Source organism: Oncorhynchus gorbuscha, linkage group LG22 (assembly GCF_021184085.1).
Source record: "Oncorhynchus gorbuscha isolate QuinsamMale2020 ecotype Even-year linkage group LG22, OgorEven_v1.0, whole genome shotgun sequence".
In the NCBI taxonomy this organism is placed as follows: domain Eukaryota; kingdom Metazoa; phylum Chordata; class Actinopteri; order Salmoniformes; family Salmonidae; genus Oncorhynchus; species Oncorhynchus gorbuscha.
This window is the reverse complement of record NC_060194.1, coordinates 50,181,373-50,203,400: the sequence shown is the minus strand read 5'-3', so window position 1 is coordinate 50,203,400 and position 22,028 is coordinate 50,181,373. Positions and strand designations below refer to the sequence as shown.

General features: G+C 48.0%; 1 protein-coding gene across 2 annotated transcripts in view; it reads right to left on the bottom strand.

Moving 5' to 3' along the window:
- Nucleotides 1-483: 483 nt before the first annotated feature.
- Nucleotides 484-22,028, bottom strand: part of ndc1 (NDC1 transmembrane nucleoporin) — a 33,548-nt gene continuing 12,003 nt past the window's right edge. Inside the window, exons 6-18 of one of the 2 annotated variants that reach the window (XM_046320839.1) lie at nucleotides 19,350-19,458; nucleotides 19,169-19,220; nucleotides 17,681-17,813; nucleotides 11,480-11,572; nucleotides 10,949-11,030; nucleotides 8,988-9,155; nucleotides 6,179-6,454; nucleotides 4,747-4,859; nucleotides 4,579-4,629; nucleotides 2,120-2,183; nucleotides 1,925-2,025; nucleotides 1,248-1,408; nucleotides 484-684 (exon numbers count right to left, since the gene is read on the bottom strand). In XM_046320839.1, the coding sequence (XP_046176795.1) occupies nucleotides 621-684; nucleotides 1,248-1,408; nucleotides 1,925-2,025; nucleotides 2,120-2,183; nucleotides 4,579-4,629; nucleotides 4,747-4,859; nucleotides 6,179-6,454; nucleotides 8,988-9,155; nucleotides 10,949-11,030; nucleotides 11,480-11,572; nucleotides 17,681-17,813; nucleotides 19,169-19,220; nucleotides 19,350-19,458 (1,467 nt within the window). In that variant the 3' untranslated portion in view covers nucleotides 484-620. The remainder of the gene's footprint in view (nucleotides 685-1,247; nucleotides 1,409-1,924; nucleotides 2,026-2,119; nucleotides 2,184-4,578; nucleotides 4,630-4,746; nucleotides 4,860-6,178; nucleotides 6,455-8,987; nucleotides 9,156-10,948; nucleotides 11,031-11,479; nucleotides 11,573-17,680; nucleotides 17,814-19,168; nucleotides 19,221-19,349; nucleotides 19,459-22,028) is intronic. The other variant, XM_046320837.1, reaches the window with a different exon arrangement.

The window sequence follows — 22,028 nt, the reverse complement described above, 5'->3', positions numbered from 1 at the left end:
CACAGCCACACACACACAGCCACAGCCACACACACACAGCCACACACACAGCCACAGCCACAGCCACACACACACACACACCACACACACACCACACACACACAGCCACACACACAGCAACTCAGCCACACTACCATTGCACAGCCACACACAGCCACAGTCCTGCCACAGCCACACACACCACAGCCACAGCACACACATACCCACAGGAAGTGCTGCAGCCACTTCCGGTGCCACACATCTGGACAGCCACACACAAACACAGGGACACACACATCAGACAATCAGATCTGTGTTTGCACACAGGACAAGGATAAACTTTCAACACAGCTTCACATCACACAACACACAGCCACAACACATTACACCATCCACACACACACACAGTACACAGATGACACTGGCCAAATTACACACACACACACCAAAACACAGCCACAACACACACAGCCACAAGTGTTGCCAGCACACACACACAGCCACACACACACACACACAGCCACACACACACAGCCACACATCCACACACACACACAGCCACACACACACACATCAACTCAGCCACACTACCATTGTCATCAGCTAAGTGACAGACAGTCCTGGGCATGTCGCTCACGCCTTCACTCTTTATACTCCAGGAAGTGCTGCAGTCTCTTCCGGTGCTCTGCGGACATCTGGACAGCGCTGGAAACCAGGGACACACGAATCAGACAATCAGATCTGTGTTTGCAGGAGTAGGACAAGGATAAACTTTCAAACTAAGCTTCACATCCACAACGGCAAAACATGATTACACCCATCCTATAGCAGTAGTAGATGACCTGGCCAAATTAATTATGGGACCAAAACATTATAAAGGAAAGTGTTGGAGCAATTGAGTGTTCGGCTTCTACCTCAGTGTGCTCAACAGCCAGCCTCCCCATATTACAGCATCTCTCAGGTCCAGCCCCCATATTACAGCATCTCTCAGGTCCAGCCCCCCCATATTACAGCATCTCTCAGGTCCAGCCCCCATATTACAGCATCTCTCAGGTCCAGCCCCCCCCCCCCCCCCATATTACAGCATCTCTCAGGTCCAGCCCCCCCCATATTACAGCATCTCTCAGGTCCAGCCCCCCATATTACAGCATCTCTCAGGTCCAGCCCCCCCATATTACAGCATCTCTCAGGTCCAGCCCCCATATTACAGCATCTCTCAGGTCCAGGACCGCATTAAAGTGGTGTTTAACTACATCTGCTATTCTTACTGCAGGTGTCCTCCGAAGGTGGCTGTGATCCTGTAGACAGAGGTCTTCAGGGTGGATCGCAGGGCGAAGCGGAGCGTCTTGTAACTGTCATCTCCCATACTGCAGGAACAGTGACCTGGTTTAGAGGAGGTATGGGGGAGCTTGAAGTGACGATCCACAGCCTGGAGGCGAGGAGAGGGGGTGTGAGGAGAGGAGAGGGTGTGAGGAGAGGAGAGGGTGTGAGGAGAGGAGAGGGTGTGAGGAGAGGAGGGGTGAGGAGAGGGGGGGGTGAGGAGAGGAGAGGGGGTGAGGAGAGGGGGTGAGGAGAGGGGGTGAGGAGAGGAGGTGAGGAGAGGAGAGGGGGTGAGGAGAGGGGTGAGGAGAGGGGGGTGAGGAGAGGGGGAGGAGAGGGTGAGGAGGGGGGTGAGGAGAGGGGGTGAGGAGAGGGGGTGAGGAGAGGGGGTGAGGAGAGGGAAGGAAGAAAGACAGTCAGGCATTAAGCAGTCTTGGTATGGATGGATTTGTGCTAACTAACATGTTGACACCCCCCGCCCCCATAGTCGATCAAATAATTTAGTGAAACATTACAAGCTAAGAACAGGTCAGCGAGAACCAGCAAATACTGTACCATTATTAGATTCATTTTAAGTGAAAAGTACGCAGGTCTGAAGCTGTCAAATTAACTTCACATGTCTAACCTCCTGTAACAGCAGTAGGGTGCTGAGGATGGTAGGCAGGGTGGTCTGAACTATTCCATACTGGTCCTCAGAGAAGGACGCTGCCACCAGGTGAGACAGACCTACAGGAGGGAGAACATTAGGTTACAATATAAATCTTGACAAAAATGTGAAAATCTGTTGTTTTCTGCAAAAATCTGATGAAGAATGCAAGACCTTGCAGAGCCCATATGTGAACCTGGCTGTCAGCAAACAGGGCCTGACTGGAGGCTTCTGGCAGCTGCAGGGAGAGACAACATGTTTTTAGCATATAACCAGAACCATGAATAGCATTACTATTTACCTGATTAGCTGCGTAATTTCAGCAAGATGGAGGGTGGAAGTTTAATTAGTAGGGGAGGGTGGAAGTTTAATTAGTAGGGGAGGGTGGAAGTTTAATTAGTAGGGGAGGGTGGAAGTTTAATTAGTAGGGGAGGGTGGAAGTTTAATTAGTAGGGGAGGGTGGAAGTTTAATTAGTAGGGGAGGGTGGAAGTTTAATTAGTAGGGGAGGGTGGAAGTTTAATTAGTAGGGGAGGGTGGAAGTTTAATTAGTAGGGGAGGGTGGAAGTTTAATTAGTAGAGGAGGGTGGAAGTTTAATTAGTAGAGGAGGGTGGGGTAAATGAAGCATGTTTTTCATTTATTTATTTACATTCAGCATCATTCCGTCAAGGGAAATATAGTATTATTTCTAACAAAGATATCTACATATATTTCAGGATGTTGTGCATCTCTGGAAATAATCAGAATCCATGTAAACATTAGTTTTGAAAACATAGCTTCTCCACAAAGTGGTCTTTTGGCACAACCCAGATATGTTGTATGCCTGAATGATGGAGCTCTTCTCTCAGTTTAATTAGTAATGCCTGAATGATGGAGCTCTTCTCTCAGTTTAATTAGTAATGCCTGAATGATGGAGCTCTTCTCAGTTTAATTAGTAATGCCTGAATGATGGAGCCCTTCTCTGAGTTTAATTAGTAATGCCTGAATGATGGAGCCCTTCTCTCAGTTTAATTAGTAATGCCTGAATGATGGAGCCCTTCTCTGAGTTTAATTAGTAATGCCTGAATGATGGAGCTCTTCTCTCAGTTTAATTAGTAATGCCTGAATGATGGAGCTCTTCTCTCAGTTTAATTAGTAATGCCTGAATGATGGAGCCCTTCTCAGTTTAATTAGTAATGCCTGAATGATGTAGCCCTTCTCAGTTTAATTAGTAATGCCTGAATGATGTATCCCTTCTCAGTTTAATTAGTAATGCCTGAATGATGGAGCTCTTCTCAGTTTAATTAGTAATGCCTGAATGATGGAGCTCTTCTCAGTTTAATTAGTAATGCCTGAATGATGGAGCCCTTCTCTGAGTTTAATTAGTAATGCCTGAATGATGGAGCTCTTCTCTCAGTTTAATTAGTAATGCCTGAATGATGGAGCCCTTCTCAGTTTAATTAGTAATGCCTGAATGATGGAGCTCTTCTCAGTTTAATTAGTAATGCCTGAATGATGGAGCTCTTCTCTCAGTTGAATTAGTAATGCCTGAATGATGGAGCTCTTCTCAGTTTAATTAGTAATGCCTGAATGATGGAGCTCTTCTCTCAGTTTAATTAGTAATGCCTGAATGATGTAGCCCTTCTCTCAGTTTAATTAGTAATGCCTGAATGATGGAGCTCTTCTCTCAGTTTAATTAGTAATGCCTGAATGATGGAACCCTTCTCAGTTTAATTAGTAATGCCTGAATGATGGAGCTCTTCTCTGAGTTTAATTAGTAATGCCTGAATGATTGAGCCCTTCTCTCAGTTGAATTAGTAATGCCTGAGCGAATGGTGAGCCTGCTAGACCAGGTAACTTCCAGCATTAAGTAGATGATTTGTTAGGGATGATTTGGGGAAGAGCATGCAATGAGTCCATGAGTTCCAGGGACAGAGTCCTGGCCCCACACCCCAGGGACAGCGTGCAGGTAAACACACCCCAGGGACAGCGTGCAGGTAAACACACCCCAGAGACAGCGTGCAGGTAAACACACCCCAGAGACAGCGTGCAGGTAAACACACCCCAGAGACAGCGTGCAGGTAAACACACCCCAGACAGCGTGCAGGAGACAGCGTAAAACACACCCCAGAGACAGCGTGCAGGTAAACACACCCCAGAGACAGCGTGCAGGTAAACACAGAGACAGCGTGCCACACCCCAGAGACAGCGTGCAGGTAAACACACCCCAGAGACAGCGTGCAGGTAAACACACCCCAGAGACAGCGTGCAGGTAAACACACCCCAGAGACAGCGTGCAGGTAAACACACCCCAGAGACAGCGTGCAGGTAAACACACCCCAGAGACAGCGTGCAGGTAAACACACCCCAGAGACAGCGTGCAGGTAAACACACCCCAGAGACAGCGTGCCCACCCCAGAGACAGCGTGCAGGTAAACACACCCCAGAGACCGTGCAGAGACAGCGTGCAGGTAAACACACCCCAGAGACAGCGTGCAGGTAAACACACCCCAGAGACAGCGTGCAGGTAAACACACCCCAGAGACAGCGTGCAGGTAAACACACCCCAGAGACAGCGTGCAGGTAAACACACCCCAGAGACAGCGTGCAGGTAAACACACCCCAGAGACAGCGTGCAGGTAAACACACCCTTACCTTGTTAAACAGATACATTATCAGCATCCGCTTTGCCAAGAAATGTTTAACCTGAATGAGACAATTATAAAGTTAATAAAAATAATGAATAATAGCTAAAATAATACACCACATCACTAGTCAGTAGCTACCAAATGAGAGAACATTTTTAGAAACACAAGGTAGTACCTGGTCCTTCCTGTTCTGTAGGAAGGTAACAAGGAAGGAGGGTTTGAGTTGGGCCTGGGACGGGCTGGGGGCGGGACCAGGAGATGGCGGAGGACTGCCGTTCAGCTGGGAGTCTAGACGTAAACAGAGAATGGTCTGAATTCATAGGTCAATAAACATCGCCGTTGTTGACTCAAACAGATCCATGGTTCTGAAAGGAGAATGATGATATCTAATCAAATTGTATTGATCACATATAAGTGTTTAACAGATGTTATTGTGGGTGTAGCAAAACGCTTGTGTTTCTAGCTTCAACAGTGCAGTAGTATCTAACTAAATGTTTGTGTTTCTAGCTTCAACAGTGCAGTAGTATCTAACTAAATGCTTGTGTTTCTAGCTTCAACAGTGCAGTAGTATCTAACTAAATGCTTGTGTTTCTAGCTTCAACAGTGCAGTAATATCTAACTAAATGCTTGTGTTTCTAGCTTCAACAGTGCAGTAATATCTAACAGGCTGACTTCGCCACTCGCGTGCGCGAGTGTTGCAAAATACATTTAAAAATCTATATTATTCAATTATCGCGCACCAACGAGCATCTGCGTTGCCAAGGGCTAAAATAGAAGTCAGTTCTATTTCTGACGCAGATCGAGCTGCAAGTCCTACCTCTCCCATCTCCTCATTGGTTTATAGAAGCTGCTACCCACGTGCCATCTCCTCATTGGTTATACCCACGTGGGTGACTGAAAGACGAACGAGGTCGGTGGCGGTAATGCACCTAATTCATGAAAGTTGCCAATTGCAATATAAAGTTCAGTGAAGAAAAAGACTGGAAGGAGGAGAGATGACTGGAAACGATTCGGTTGGCCATTTTATGTGTGGATTAACTGTCGGGAGTAGAGGACCTTGTGCATTTCAGGTAAAAATAACAACTCAATGTTTATATCCCAGGACAAATTAGCGATCAACAGCAAGCTGGCTAAATAGGACAAATTAGCTAGCCATAAATGTTTAATGCTTCTCGACCTGTCCCCAAATTAATGTAATTGGTTCAGAGTTTGTTTTGACATTTTAACCTGCGTGTCATGATCACGTTTGTTGTCAGGGAACAAAATAAATATATGCACGATGGCGCACGCAGCCGGTTTTGATTCCGTGTTAGTTTCACGACATATACCCAAAATACACGTAAATCTAGGTAAGGAATGGATTAAGTATGTGTGTATATAAATAAATAAATAAAAGAGCAGCATTGGACTAAGATACAGTGGTATAGTTTAGAATACAGTACATATGAGATGGGTGATGCAATATTTACAAATAATTAAAGTGATTAAATATGATACCACTCATACTATGCAGTCCCATGGCTCATAGTAGCAAAAGCAGTATAGTGAAATACTACTCTGGTCCATCGGTAAAACCAGCCATGTGTGACCCCTGGGCTGTCCCTCACCTGTAGAAGCAGACCAGAGTTTGGGGCCCCTCCTCATGACGTGAGGGCTCTGGATGGAGCTGAAGCCGGGGGACAGGGCCCCCTGAGGCTCCAGGGGGCCAGTGAGCCGCCGCAGGGCGGGGGAGGAGAAGGGGCTGTCTAGGTCCGGGGTAAAGGGGATGGTCAGGGGAGTTCGCAGCCCCGACCCGACAGAGGAACGCAAGAACACTGAGCCAGGGGTTCTGATCAGGGCGCCGGGCCGAGGAGTCTTCATATCCTCCATACCGACAGAAGTTACTGGAGGAATAGAGGGTGTCAGAGGGGTGTTTTTAAAGGACTTACATACTATACGCAACCCTGGTTCTGGGGAGATAGAGTGAGCAGGCCGTGCACTAACACCGCTGACTAATCAAGGTCTTGATGAGCAGTTGATTAGAGGACTGTGTTAATCCAAGGCTGTAAAACAAAAAAGTTGCACATCACATGATAGGCTGACCACTGACCATGGTTAGAGCCCTGAATGCTGATTGGCAGACCACGGTTTGACGTTGGTTCAGAATGTTCTCTAGAATGTAAACACGATTTTAAACTGGGTGGATCGAGCCCTGAATGCTGATTGGCTGACAGGTGTCAGACCGTATGACAACATTTATTTTTACTGCTCTAATTACGTTGATAACCAGTTTATAACAGCATTAAGGCACCTCAGGGTTTGTGGTATATGGCCAATATACCACGGCTAAGGGCTGTATCCAGGCACTCCGTGTTGCGTCGTGCTTAAGAACAGCCCTTAGTCGTGGTATATTGGCCATATACCAAACCCCCTGAGGTGACTTATTGCTTAAATATAGAAAAATATTTTTTTTTTTTTTTACTGTATGTTTTGATTACACTATACACAGATACCACAGCGTATTTACTTCTTACACATTTTGTAACATTACGTTTAAAAAAAATCCTCAATCTACACACAACACCCCATAATGACATCACAACACCCCAAAACGACATCGCAACACCCCATAAAATGAAATCGCAACATTCCATAATGAAATCGCAACATTCCAAAATGAAATCGCAACATTCCAAAATGAAATCGCAACATTCCAAAATGAAATCGCAACACCCCATAATGACATCGCAACACCCCATAATGAAATCGCAACATTCCAAAATGAAATCGCAACATTCCAAAATGAAATCGCAACACCCCATAATGACATTGCAACACCCCATAATGACATTGCAACACCCCATAATGACATTGCAACACCCCATAATGACATTGCAACACCCCATAATGACATTGCAACACCCCATAATGACATCGCAACACTCCAAAATGACATCACAACATTCCAAAATGACATCACAACATTCCAAAATGACAAAGCAAAAACAGGTTCAGAATTTTTTCCAAATCTATTAAAAATAATAAACTGATGTAAATAAATAAAAGTATTCAGACCCTTTGCTATGAGACTCTAAATTGATCTCCAGTGCATCCTGTTTCCATTGATCATCCTTGAGATGTTTCTACAACTTGATTGGAATCCACCTGTGGTAAATTCAATTGATTGGACATGATTTGGAAAGGCACACACCTGTCTATATAATGTATTTGACAGTGCATGTCAGAGCAAAAACCAAGCCATGAGGTCGAAGGAATTGTCCGCAGAGCTCCGAGACAGGATTGTGTCGAGGCACAGAACTGGGAAAGGGTACCAAAAATGTCTGCAGCATTGAAGGTCCCCAACACAGTGGCCTCCATCATTCTTGTTTGGAACCACCAAGACTCTTCCTAGAGCTGGCTGCCCAGCCAAACAGAGCAATGGAGGAAACCTGGCACCATCCCTACGGTGAAGCATGGTGGTGGCAGCATCATATTGTGGGGATGTTTTTCCAGAGGCAGGGACTGGGAGACTAGTCAGGATCGAGGGAAAGATGAACGGAGCAAAGTACAGAGAGATCCTTGATGAAAACCTGCTCCAGAGCGCTCAGGACCTCAGACTGGGGCGGATGTTCACCTTCCAACAGGACAACGACCCAAAGCACACAGCCAAGACAACGCAGGAGTAACATCGGGACAAGTCTCTGAATGTCCTTGAGTGGCCCAGCCAGAGCCCGGACTTGAACCCGATCTAAACATCTCTGGAGAGACCTGAAAATAGCTGTGCAGCAACGCTCCCCATCCAACCTGACAGAGCTTGAGAGGATCTGCAGAGAAGAATGGGAGAAACTCCCCAAATACAGTTGTGCCAAGCTTGTAGCGTCATACCCAAGAAAACTCGATGCTGTAATCGCTGCCAAAGGTGCTTCAACAAAGTACTGAGTAAATGGTCTCATGTAAATGTGATTTCGAGTTTTAAATTTTGTCATAAAGTTAAACATTTCTAAAGACCTGCTTTTGTTTGTCACCATGGGGGCATCGTGACGTCACCATGGGGGCATCGTGACGTCACCATGGGGGCATCGTGACGTCACCATGGGGGCATCGTGACGTCACCATGGGGGATGGGGTCACCATGGGGGCATCGTGACGTCACCATGGGGGCATTATGACGTCACCATGGGGGCATCGTGACGTCATTATGGGGGAATCGTGACGTCATTATGGGGGAATCGTGACGTCATTATGGGGGTATCGTGACGTCATCAGGGGGTATCGTGACGTCATCAGGGGGTATTGTGTGTAGATTTGAAGGGAACAACAACTTAATTCAGAATAAGGCTGTAATGAAATATGGGGACAAAGTCAAGTGGGACTGAATACTTTCTGAAAGCAGTGTAATAATGTTCTTCAGAGAGAGAGACAGAGCGGTGTAGCTACCGGAGCCTTCCGAGGAGGTGGTGGACCGCTTGTTGCCCCCTGTAGACTGGGACTTGGCTCGTCCGTTAGTAGCTACAGTGTCATGGTGGGCTACCAGCCGCTCAGTCAGGTCAGACAACAGAGACAGACACTCCTTACTCAGGGCCGTCCAGATGTGAGGGTGACCGCCTGGGGAAAACACAGAACGACAAAGTTACCTTCCAGGAATTACATACAGAAAGGGAAACATTTCTCTAGACTCTACATCCACAAAGTCAAAATTGTCTAGATCGTTAAAATTCATAAACGACTCAAATTTGCAACAAAAAAAGTGCCCAGGGTTCTACAGAGCTGATGGTCAAGGATCATTTAGCTATTCGATTTAGAATTTGAAGATCCCTGGAGACTCATCTCCCTCACTAACTTTAAGCACCAGCTGTCAGAGCAGCTTACAGATCACTGTACCTGTACACAGCCCATCTGTAAATAGCCCATCCAACTACCTCATCCCCATATTGTTATTTATTTAGCTCCTTTGCACCCCAGTATCTCTACTTGCACTTTAATCTTCTGCTAAATTGTAATTATTTAACCACTGTGGCCTATTTATTGCCTTACCTCTCCAATCTTACTCCATATAAAGATTTTTCTATTGTGTTTTTGACTGTACGTTTGTTTATGTGTAACTCTGTTTTTGTCGCACCGCTTTGCTTTATCTTGGCCAGGTCGCAGTTGTAAATGAGAACTTGTTCTCAACTGGTTAAATAAAGGTGACATAAAATAAATTAATGGTGGTGGCAACATCATGCTATGGGGATGCATTTCAGCAGCAGGGACTGGGAGACTAATAAGGACAGAGGGAACCATGAATGGAGCCAAATACAGGCAAATCCTTGAAGAGAACCTTCAGAGAGCAAACGACCTTAGACTGGGTTGAAGATTTACGTTCCTGCAGGACAATGACCCCAAGCATACAGCCAAAGCAATGCTGGAATGGCTTCAGAACAAAAAATGTGTAAGTCATTGAGTGGCCCAGCCAAAGACTTGAACCCCATTGAAAATCTGTGGAAAGACTTGAAGATTGCTGTTCACCACCGCTCCCCATCTAACTTAACAGAGCTTGAGAAAATCTGCAAGGAATAAATGGGAGAAAATCCCCAAATCCGGATGTGAAAAGCTGATACAGACAAAAAGGCCAAAGCTGATACAGACAAAAAGGCCAAAGCTGATACAGACAAAAAGGCCAAAGCTGATACAGACAAAAAGGCCAAAGCTGATACAGACAAAAAGGCCAAAGCTGATACAGACAAAAAGGCCAAAGCTGATACAGACAAAAAGGCCAAAGCTGATACAGACAAAAAGGCCAAAGCTGTAAATCGCCGCCAAAAAGGTGCTTCTACAAAGTATTAACTCAGATTTGTGAATACTTACGTAAATAAGGTTTCTGTATTTCATTTCCAATAAATGCGGCAAAATTTCTAAAAACATGTTTTCACCTTGTCATTATGAGGAATTGTGGGTAGAATTTTTAAAAATGTAATCCATTTTGAATTCAGGCTGTAACAAGAAAATGTGGATTAAGTAGAGGGGTGTGAATACTTTCTGAAGGCCCTGTATCTATAGTTTAACCAGATATCTTAAAATGGGGAATTTATTCAACTAATTCGATTTCCACTGGAACACGGAGATCGGCTCGGGGGTAATTTAAGGTTAGGTTTAAAATAGTCAGAAATGGGCGACTTTGGCTATGGACAATCCATTGCCCCGGGACTACCAGGGAACATTGCCCCGGGACTACCAGACAGAAGAGCATTATGCATACTGCAGAGTCAGTTGATGTTTCAGAGACATTTCCCATGTCAACAGTGTAGACAGTGCTCTTTTTGTTTTACTGTCAGTAATGAGACACATGAAGTCAGTCTGTAATGTGAAAGTATAAATATCCATTAGATGTATTTATGCAGGCAGAGCAGCGAGGTCACCTGGTTGGCTGAGACTGAACACCTCCAGACGTCTAGAAGGAGAATGTTGAGACAGCAGAGCCAGGTCCTGGAGGGCTAGGAACTGACAGGACAGAGGTAGAGTTAACCAGAGGGCTAGGAACTGACAAGACAGAGGTAGAGTTAACCAGAGGGCTAGGAGCTGACAGGACAGAGGTAGAGTTAACCAGAGGGCTAGGAGCTGACAGGACAGAGGTAGAGTTAACCAGAGGGCTAGGAACTGACAGGACAGAGGTAGAGTTAACCAGAGGGCTAGGAACTGACAGGACAGAGGTAGAGTTAACCAGAGGGCTAGGAACTGACAGGACAGAGGTAGAGTTAACCAGAGGGCTAGGAACTGACAGGACAGAGGTAGAGTTAACCAGAGGGCTAGGAACTGACAGGACAGAGGTAGAGTTAACCAGAGGGCTAGGAACAGAGGATTTGATTTTGTTTTCCTTTGTTCAAAGTTACTCGTAACAGGGATGATGATCCTGTAATGTTTCCATTGTTAAATTGGTGCGAAATGCTTACCTTCAGTATCATTGGTTGCGTGCCAGTGATAACTTTGGGCAGGCACTGGTGGGCGTCCTCTGTGAATGTGGACTGGACAGGAAAACTGTAAACCTGCAAGAAATAATCATTATCATATCAGAGTCCGTGTGGAATGATCTCGTCTACGGTACTAAGCAGATAGGTTAGAAGTGCACACTTCCGAGAGAACAACGGTTGGGAATCGAACTGCATCCAGAAAAATGATTAGCAGAGACTGGTAGAGAAGCAGGTAGGTCAGTCCAGGACTAGACTGGTAGATCAGTCCAGGACTAGACTGGTAGGTCAGTCCAGGACTAGACTGGTAGATCAGTCCAGGACTAGACTGGTAGATCAGTCCAGGACTAGACTGGTAGATCAGTCCAGGACTAGACTGGTAGAGTCCAGGACTAGACTGGTAGGTCAGTCCAGGACTAGACTGGTGGAGAAGCAGGTAGGTCAGTCCAGGACTAGACTGGTGGAGAAGCAGGTAGGTCAGTCCAGGACTAGACTGGTGGAGAAGCAGGTAGGTCAGTCCAGGACTAGACTGGTAGAGAAGCAGGTAGGTCAGTCCAGGACTAGACTGGTAGAGAAGCAGGTAGGTCAATCCAGGACTAGACTGGTAGAGAAGCAGGTAGGTCAGTCCAGGACTAGACTGGTGGAGAAGCAGGTAGGTCAGTCCAGGACTAGACTGGTAGAGAAGCAGGTATGTCAGTCCAGGACTAGACTGGTAGAGAAGCAGGTATGTCCGTCCAGGACTAGACTGGTAGAGAAGCAGGTATGTCCGTCCAGGACTAGACTGGTAGAGAAGCAGGGAGTCCAGCAGCTTGGTGGAGAGCATTCTCACGTTCAATCTGACAGTCTGGTATGGTAATCTGAGCAAAAGCAAACTGACCAGAATAGCAAACAAAGCCAGCAAAGTAATTGGTCGACCCCAGGCACATTTGAGCAGTCTGTTCCACAAGGCAACCAATAAGAAGCCACTGGCTGTCGTTGGCGACCCCTCCCACCCTCTACACCTGCAGTTCTAGAAGCTACCCTCTGGCTGGTGCTTCAGAACGCTCCGGTCCAAGAAGAATGTTTCCTAACATTCCCTCGATCCTTGTTGGACCACTAAATACAAAGTACATTGTATCAGTATGTGTACTTATCTATCTAGTCCAGTTGGGACAGTGGTCTCCAGTGACCGTGTTAACGTCCTCTGTGTACTTATCTATCTAGTCCAGTTGGGACAGTGGTCTCCGGTGACCGTGTTCTCGTCCTCTGTGTACTTATCTATCTAGTCCAGTTGGGACAGTGGTCTCCAGTGACCGTGTTCACGTCCTCTGTGTACTTATCTATCTAGTCCAGTTGGGACAGTGGTCTCCAGTGACCTTGTTCACGTCCTCTGTGTACTTATCTATCTAGTCCAGTTGGGACAGTGGTCTCCAGTGACCGTGTTCACGTCCTCTGTGTACTTATCTATCTAGTCCAGTTGGGACAGTGGTCTCCAGTGACCGTGTTCACGTCCTCTGTGTACTCATCTATCTAGTCCAGTTGGGACAGTGGTCTCCAGTGACCTTGTTCACGTCCTCTGTGTACTTATCTATCTAGTCCAGTTGGGACAGTGGTCTCCAGTGACCGTGTTCACGTCCTCTGTGTACTTATCTATCTAGTCCAGTTGGGACAGTGGTCTCCAGTGACCGTGTTCACGTCCTCTGTGTACTTATCTATCTAGTCCAGTTGGGACAGTGGTCTCCAGTGACCGTGTTCACGTCCTCTGTGTACTTATCTATCTAGTCCAGTTGGGACAGTGGTCTCCAGTGACCTGTTCACGTCCTCTGTGTACTTATCTATCTAGTCCAGTTGGGACAGTGGTCTCCAGTGACCGTGTTCACGTCCTCTGTGTAGTTATCTATCTAGTCCAGTTGGGACAGTGGTCTCCAGTGACCGTGTTCACGTCCTCTGTGTACTTATCTATCTAGTCCAGTTGGGACAGTGGTCTCCAGTGACCGTGTTCACGTCCTCTGTGTACTTATCTATCTAGTCCAGTTGGGACAGTGGTCTCCAGTGACCGTGTTAGTGACTCTGTGTATTATCTATCTAGTCCAGTTGGGACAGTGGTCTCCAGTGACCGTGTTCACGTCCTCTGTGTAGTTAGTGTATCTAGTCCAGTTGGGACAGCGGTTGTTGTTAGTGACCGTGTTCACGTCCTCTGTGTAGTTAGTGTATCTAGTCCAGTTGGGACAGTGGTCTCCAGTGACCGTGTTCACGTCCTCTGTGTAGTTAGTGTATCTAGTCCAGTTGGGACAGTGGTCTCCAGTGACCGTGTTAACGTCCTCTGTGTAGTTAGTGTATCTAGTCCAGTTGGGACAGTGGTCTCCAGTGACCGTGTTCACGTCCTCTGTGTAGTTAGTGTATCTAGTCCAGTTGGGACAGTGGTCTCCAGTGACCGTGTTAACGTCCTCTGTGTAGTTAGTGTATCTAGTCCAGTTGGGACAGTGGTCTCCAGTGACCGTGTTAACGTCCTCTGTGTAGTTAGTGTATCTAGTCCAGTTGGGACAGTGGTCTCCAGTGACCGTGTTAACGTCCTCTGTGTAGTTAGTGTATCTAGTCCAGTTGGGACAGTGGTCTCCAGTGACCGTGTTAACGTCCTCTGTGTAGTTAGTGTATCTAGTCCAGTTGGGACAGTGGTCTCCAGTGACCGTGTTCACGTCCTCTGTGTAGTTAGTGTATCTAGTCCAGTTGGGACAGTGGTCTCCAGTGACCGTGTTCACGTCCTCTGTGTAGTTAGTGTATCTAGTCCAGTTGGGACAGTGGTCTCCAGTGACCGTGTTCAGTGTGTAGTTAGTGTATCTAGTCCAGTTGGGACAGTGGTCTCCAGTGACCGTGTTCACGTCCTCTGTGTAGTTAGTGTATCTAGTCCAGTTGGGACAGCGGTTGTTCTTAGTGACCGTGTTCACGTCCTCTGTGTAGTTAGTGTATCTAGTCCAGTTGGGACAGCGGTTGTTGCTAGTGACCGTGTTCACGTCCTCTGTGTAGTTAGTGTATCTAGTCCAGTTGGGACAGTGGTCTCCAGTGACCGTGTTCACATCCTCTGTGTAGTTAGTGTATCTAGTCCAGTTGGGACAGTGGTCTCCAGTGACCGTGTTAACATCCTCTGTGTAGTTAGCATGCAACATGATGGACTGACTGGTTTGATCGGTAAGCTGCTCAGACAGCTGACGCTTAAAGTTAGAGAGGGAGATATAAGACTCCAGCTTCAGTGATTTGTGCAGTTCGTTCCAAAGAAGGTGTTGGCTTTGGGGGTGACCAGTGAGATATACCTGCTGAAGCGCGTGCTACGGGTGGGTGTTGCTATGGTGACCAGTGAGCTGAGATAAGGCGGGGCCTTACCTATCAGAGACTTGTAGATGACCTGGAGCCAGTGGGTTTGGAGACGAGTATGAAGCGAGTGCCAGCCAACGAGAGCGTACAGGTCGCAGTGGTGGGTAGTATATGGGGCTTTGGTGACAAAACGGATTGCACTGTGATAGACTGCATCCAATTTGTTGAGTAGAGTATTGGAGGCTATTTTGTAAATTACATCGCCGAAGTCGAGGATCGGTAGGATGGTATGTTTGGCAGCATGAGTGAAGGAGGCTTTGTTGTGAAATAGGAAGCCAATTATAGATTTAATTTGGGATTGGAGATGTTTAATGTGAGTCTGGATGGAGAGTTTACAGTCTAACCAGACACCCAGGTATTTGTAGTTGTCCACAGAACCGTCTAAAGTCAGAACCGTCCAGAGTATTGATGCTAGTCGGGTGGGCGGGTAGCGATCGGTTGAAGAGCATGCATTTAGTAGCATTTCGCTACACTCGCATTAACATCTGCTAACCATGTGTATGTGACAAATAAAATTTGATTTGATTTGTCCCATATACACTCAGCTAACACCCTGCTGCTAGTCTGTTTATGAACACCCTGCTGCTAGTCTGTTTATGAACACCCTGCTGCTAGTCTGTTTATGAACACCCTGCTGCTAGTCTGTTTATGATCATGTCCCATATGTTTATAACACTCAGCTAACACCCTGCTGCTAGTCTGTTTATGAACACCCTGCTGCTAGTCTGTTTATGAACACCCTGCTGCTAGTCTGTTTATGAACACCCTGCTGCTAGTCTGTTTATGAACACCCTGCTGCTAGTCTGTTTATGAACACCCTGCTGCTAGTCTGTTTATGAACACCCTGCTGCTAGTCTGTTTATGAACACCCTGCTGCTAGTCTGTTTATGAACACCCTGCTGCTAGTCTGTTTATGAACACCCTGCTGCTAGTCTGTTTATGATCATGTCCCACATATACTCAGCTAACACCCTGCTGCTAGTCTGTTTATGAACACCCTGCTGCTAGTCTGTTTATGAACACCCTGCTGCTAGTCTGTTTATGATCACCCTGCTGCTAGTCTGTTTATGATCATGTAAGGTCTACACCGGTTGTATTTGGCACATGTGAAACTGTAATGTGATTTAGTAACACTGTATTTAAATCTGTATAATAATATAATTTAGGAAGACTATTCCTTACAATTACACCACATTCATTTCCGTTTCTAAAGTAGGCCTGTCATTTGAATAATTATTTTCACATCTCAAAATAAGACGTGGCCCCTCCTCTCAACGACTCCTTTTCAAGGCTAGCCTTCTTTTAGTATACTATCAACAATAGACAGATTGTTTTCCAGTGCCTTCTGTAGCTCAGTTGGTAGAGCATGGCGCTTGTAACGCCAGGGTAGTGGGTTCGATCCCCGGGACCACCCATACGTAGAATGTATTCACACATGACTGTAAGTCGCTTTGGATAAAAGCGTCTGCTAAATGGCATATATTATTATTATATATATTAGAACGGAGACGGTAGCCGATGTCATAGAACACATTCTGGGAATGTACGATTTATATTTTAAAATGTACAACCTGTCAAAATAGGATCCAGAATTATTAGATGTATTTTATGGACATCTTTGTGTATATCGTTTGTCTGTATTATTCACCCGCTGAGGAAGTGAGAACTCAAAACACTTAGCTGAGTGGTCTGGGATGTAGGCTAATTGATTATTCAGTTAATTCCCAACCCTGTAGGCAGTCCCCCCACAGAGGGGGCCAGTCCCCACCCCCCCACAGAGGGGGCCAGTCCCCACCCCCCCACAGAGGGGCCAGTCCCCACCCCCCACAGAGGGGGCCAGTCCCCACCCCCCACAGAGGGGCCAGTCCCCACCCCCCACAGAGGGGCCAGTCCCCACCCCCCAGTCCCTACAGAGGGGCCAGTCCCTACCCCCCACAGAGGGGGCCTGTCCCTACCCCCCCCCAGAGGGGGCCAGTCCCCACCCCCCAGAGGGGCCAGTCCCCACCCCCCCACAGAGGGGCCAGTCCCCACCCCCCACAGAGGGGCCAGTCCCCACCCCCCACAGAGGGGCCAGTCCCTACCCCCCCACAGAGGGGCCAGTCCATACCCCCCACAGAGGGGCCAGTCCCTACCCCCCACAGAGGGGCCAGTCCCTACCCCCCCACAGAGAGGAAGTCCCTACCCCCCACAGAGAGGGCAGTCCCTACCGCCACCCCCAACAGAACAATACAGTGATGTTTTGTACAAGGTGAAGGTTCGGAGGATGAGGGTCAGAGGTTAGGGTCAGGTCCTGAGGAGCAGTACAGTGATGTACAGTACCAGGTGAGGGTTAGGAGGATGAGGGTTAGGGTCAGGTCCTGAGGAGCAGTACAGTGATGTACAGTACCAGGTGAGGGTTAGGAGGATGAGGGTCAGGGGTTAGGGTCAGGCCCTGAGGAGCAGTACAGTGATGTACAGTACCAGGTGAGGGTTAGGAGGATGAGGGTTAGGGTCAGAGGTTAGGGTCAGTAGTACAGTGAAGGTTACGCTCCGATCAGACCGACAGCGTCATTTAATCAATTCTACGTAATAACTACTGCAGTCAAACTTATTTCATTATCTAATCCAACATTTTGACTGGAGGTGTGTGCAACAAAAGTTCAACATTCACCCTTTTTGCTACCATTTCTGTCAAGTCTACTCAGACAGATATGATGAATCCGAGGTACGCACCAAGCAGAACGTACCGCCCCTGCCTCTGCAAGGCAAACACAGCGTTCCGATCTGGTGTACCAGAAACGCAACGCGGCTGTCGGTCTGATCGAGGCGTTATAGAGGGGTCAGGGGAGTTATATGTACCTCGGTAACAAAGATCCTGAAGAGCAGCACTGTGATGTACCAGGTGAGGAGGAGGAAGGTCCCACTGATCCACAGGTGGTACAGGAGGGACAGGTCCAATAGACTAGACACACTGTCCAGGGAATGGATTGAACTGGGAGGGGGAGACCAGAACACTCCTGTCATCTGTTTAGTCTGTCTTGATTCATGTACCATTCCATGTTGACATCAACAGTCCAGTTTCCCTGGAAACTCAACGTAGGACTGAAAATACATTAGGAAAGGAATATGAGGAGTCCCCTAGCAGTAGAGGGGGTGAGGGGCGGTCAGCTGCCTAGCAGTAGAGGGGGTGAGGGGCGGTCAGCTCCCTAGCAGTAGAGGGGGTGAGGGGCGGTCAGCTCCCTAGCAGTAGAGGGGTGAGGGGCGGTCAGCTGCCTAGCAGTAGAGGGGTGAGGGGCGGTCAGCTCCCTAGCAGTAGAGGGGTGAGGGGCTGTCAGCTCCCTAGCAGTAGAGGGGGTGAGGGGCGGTCAGCTCCCTAGCAGTAGAGGGGTGAGGGGCGGTCAGCTGCCTAGCAGTAGAGGGGGTGAGGGGCGGTCAGCTGCCTAGCAGTAGAGGGGGTGAGGGGCGGTCAGCTGCCTAGCAGTAGAGGGGGTGAGGGGCGGTCAGCTCCCTAGCAGTAGAGGGGGTGAGGGGCGGTCAGCTCCCTAGCAGTAGAGGGGTGAGGGGCGGTCAGCTCCCTAGCAGTAGAGGGGTGAGGGGCGGTCAGCTGCCTAGCAGGAGGGGTGAGGGGCGGTCAGCTGCCTAGCAGTAGAGGGGGTGAGGGGAGGTCAGCTGCCTAGCAGTAGAGGGGTGAGGTCAGCTGCCTAGCAGTAGAGGGGTGGGGTCAGCTGCCTAGCAGTAGAGGGGTGGGGTCAGCTGCCTAGCAGTAGAGGGGGTGGGGTCAGCTGCCTAGCAGTAGAGGGGGTGGGGTCAGCTGCCTAGCAGTAGAGGGGTGGGGTCAGCTGCCTAGCAGTAGAGGGGTGGGGTCAGCTGCCTAGCAGTAGAGGGGTGGGGTCAGCTGCCTAGCAGTAGAGGGGGTGGGGTCAGCTGCCTAGCAGTAGAGGGGTGGGGTCAGCTGCCTAGCAGTAGAGGGGGTGGGGTCAGCTGCCTAGCAGTAGAGGGGTGGGGTCAGCTGCCTAGCAGTAGAGGGGTGGGGTCAGCTGCCTAGCAGTAGAGGGGTGGGGTCAGCTGCCTAGCAGTAGAGGGGGTGGGGTCAGCTGCCTAGCAGTAGAGGGGGTGGGGTCAGCTGCCTAGCAGTAGAGGGGGTGGGGTCAGCTGCCTAGCAGTAGAGGGGTGGGGTCAGCTGCCTAGCAGTAGAGGGGGTGGGGTCAGCTGCCTAGCAGTAGAGGGGGTGGGGTCAGCTGCCTAGCAGTAGAGGGGTGGGGTCAGCTGCCTAGCAGTAGAGGGGTGGGGTCAGCTGCCTAGCAGTAGAGGGGGGGGGGCAGATTTAAATAATACTGTGAGGTTAACCTGTTGATGCTGAGGTCAAGTGTTTTACAGATCCAGGCTCGTGGTGCATATCCTGAAAGACAGGGAGATAAACATCAATATCTTTTGACTACAGAACAGAGAGAGCCTGGTACAGCACTGAACAGGGAGACACCCCACTGAATAGCTCGTACACAAAGCCATGCCTGACTGGTCTCCTTACCCATGAAGAAATACAGCAGGAGGAAGGTCCTGAGACAGCAGAGAGCCTGAACAGTACTGGCCTTCACCACTCGGGGCAGAGCTCCCTTGAAGCGGAGGTACTTGTATTGCTGAAACATGAAAGCACAGCAGTGGAGGCTGCTGAGGGGAGGAGGGCTCATGATAAAGTCTGGAATGGAGTAAATGGAATCAAACAAAGATGTGGTTTCCATGAGGTCGATTCCATTGACTCCATTCCAGACCTCCTTATGAGCCGTCCTCCCCTCAGCAGCTTGAGGAGAACATGGCACGATGTTGTTATGAGACATCAGGAAGTGCTATCAAAGGTCACAGAAACTATAATACCCAACAGTAGTAGACATTGATGGGTTATGTTCAGTAGAGCACACTGTAGGAAAACATTATGTAACTGAAAACAATATTCCATGTTGTTATTGGACAGATTCCGGTAGCACCTGTGTTTCACTTTCAACACATTGTATCTCCTGAACACAACCCAGCAGTGTAACAGTCATCCATTATCTTATAGTTTTATACACTAGGCGTTTCTCTGGGACAGGAGATCTCTGGGAAGAGGAGACAGGAGATCTCTGGGAAGAGGAGACAGGAGATCTCTGGGAAGAGGGGACAGGAGATCTCTGGGAAGAGGGGACAGGAGAGTTCTCCCTACCTGGGCCCAGTTTCCCGATAGAGCTTAAGCTTACGAGTGTTTTAACGATGCAGCGTTCCTACAACGGACGATTATGTAGCATGAGTTTCACAAAACACCACACAGAGAACGTTCACCATGCATCAAAACTGATGCCAGATCAGCTCCTAGAGAGAGATTACCACTTAACGGCTGCAAACAGAGGCAGCTTCTTCTAATGCTTACCCAATAAAAATGCACAAAAATCACAGATTCATTCAGCACATCACTGCACACGTTGTTACAGATCATGAAATATATTGAAGACAAAACATGACAACGTAGCATACAAATGCAACTCAACATGCCACTTATTTCAATATGAAGGGTATACACTGCTCAAACAAACAAAGGGAACACTAAAATAACACTTCCTAGATCTGAATGAATGAAATATTCTTATTAAATACTTTTTTCTTTACATAGTTGAATGTGCTGACAACAAAATCACACAAAAATTATCAAAGGAAATCAAATTTATCAACCCATGGAGGTCTGGATTTGGAGTCACACTCAAAATTAAAGTGGAAAACCACACTACAGGCTGATCCAACTTTGATGTCATGTCCTTAAAACAAGTCTAAATGAGGCTCAGTAGTGTGTGTGGCCTCCACGTGCCTGTATGACCTCCCTACAACGCCTGGGCATGCTCCTGATGAGGTGGCGGATGGTCTCCTGAGGGATCTCCTCCCAGACCTGGACTAAAGCATCTGCCAACTCCTGGACAGTCTGTGGTGCAACGTGGCGTTGGTGGATGGAGCGAGACATGATGTCCCAGATGTGCTCAATTGGATTCAGGTCTGGGGAACGGGCGGGCCAGTCCATAGCATCAATGCCTTCCTCTTGCAGGAACTGCTGACTCACTCCAGCCACATGAGGTCTAGCATTGTCTTGCATTAGGAGGAACCCAGGGCCAACCGCACCAGCATACGGTCTCACAAGGGGTCTGAGGATCTCATCTCGGTACCTAATGGCAGTCAGGCTACCTCTGGCGAGCACATGGAGGGCTGTGCGGCCCCCCAAAGAAATGCCACCCCACACCATGACTGACCCACCGCCAAACCGGTCATGCTGGAGGATGTTGCAGGCACCAGAACGTTCTCCACGGCGTCTCCAGACTCTGTCACGTCTGTCCCATGTTCTCAGTGTGAACCTGCTTTCATCTGTGAAGAGCACAGGGTGCCAGTGGCGAATTTGCCAATCTTGGTGTTCTCTGGCAAATGCCAAACGTCCTGCACGGTGTTGGGCTGTAAGCACAACCCCCACCTGTGGACATTGGGCCCTCATACCACCCTCATGGAGTCTGTTTCTGACCATTTGAGCAGACATACACACATTTGTGGCCTGCTGGAGGTCATTTTGCAGGGCTCTGGCAGTGCTCCTCCTTGCACAAAGGCAGAGGTAGCAGTCCTGCTGCTGGGTTGTTGCCCTCCTACGGCCTCCTCCACGTCTCCTGATGTACTGGCCTGTCTCCTGGTAGCGCCTCCATGCTCTGGACACTACGCTGACAGACACAGCAAACCTTCTTGCCACATTTCACATTGATGTGCCATCCTGGATGAGCTGCACTACCTGAGCCACTTGTGTGGGTTGTAGACTCCGTCTCATGCTACCACTAGAGTGAAAGCACCGCCAGCATTCAAAAGTGACCAAAACATCAGCCAGGAAGCATAGGAACTGAGAAGTGGTCTGTGGTCCCCACCTGCAGAACCACTCCTTTATTGGGGGTATCTTGCTAATTGTCAATAATTTCCACCTGTTGTCTATTCCATTTGCACAACAGCATGTGAAATTTATTGTCAATCAGTGTTGCTTCCTAAGTGGACAGTTTGTTTTCACAGAAGTGTGATTGACTTGGAGTTACGTTGTGTTGTTTAAGTGTCCCTTTATTTTTTTGAGCAGTGTATTATATGTTTATATGGTATATAGTATATGTTTATATGGTATATAGTATATGTTTATATGGTATATAGTATATGTTTATATGGTATA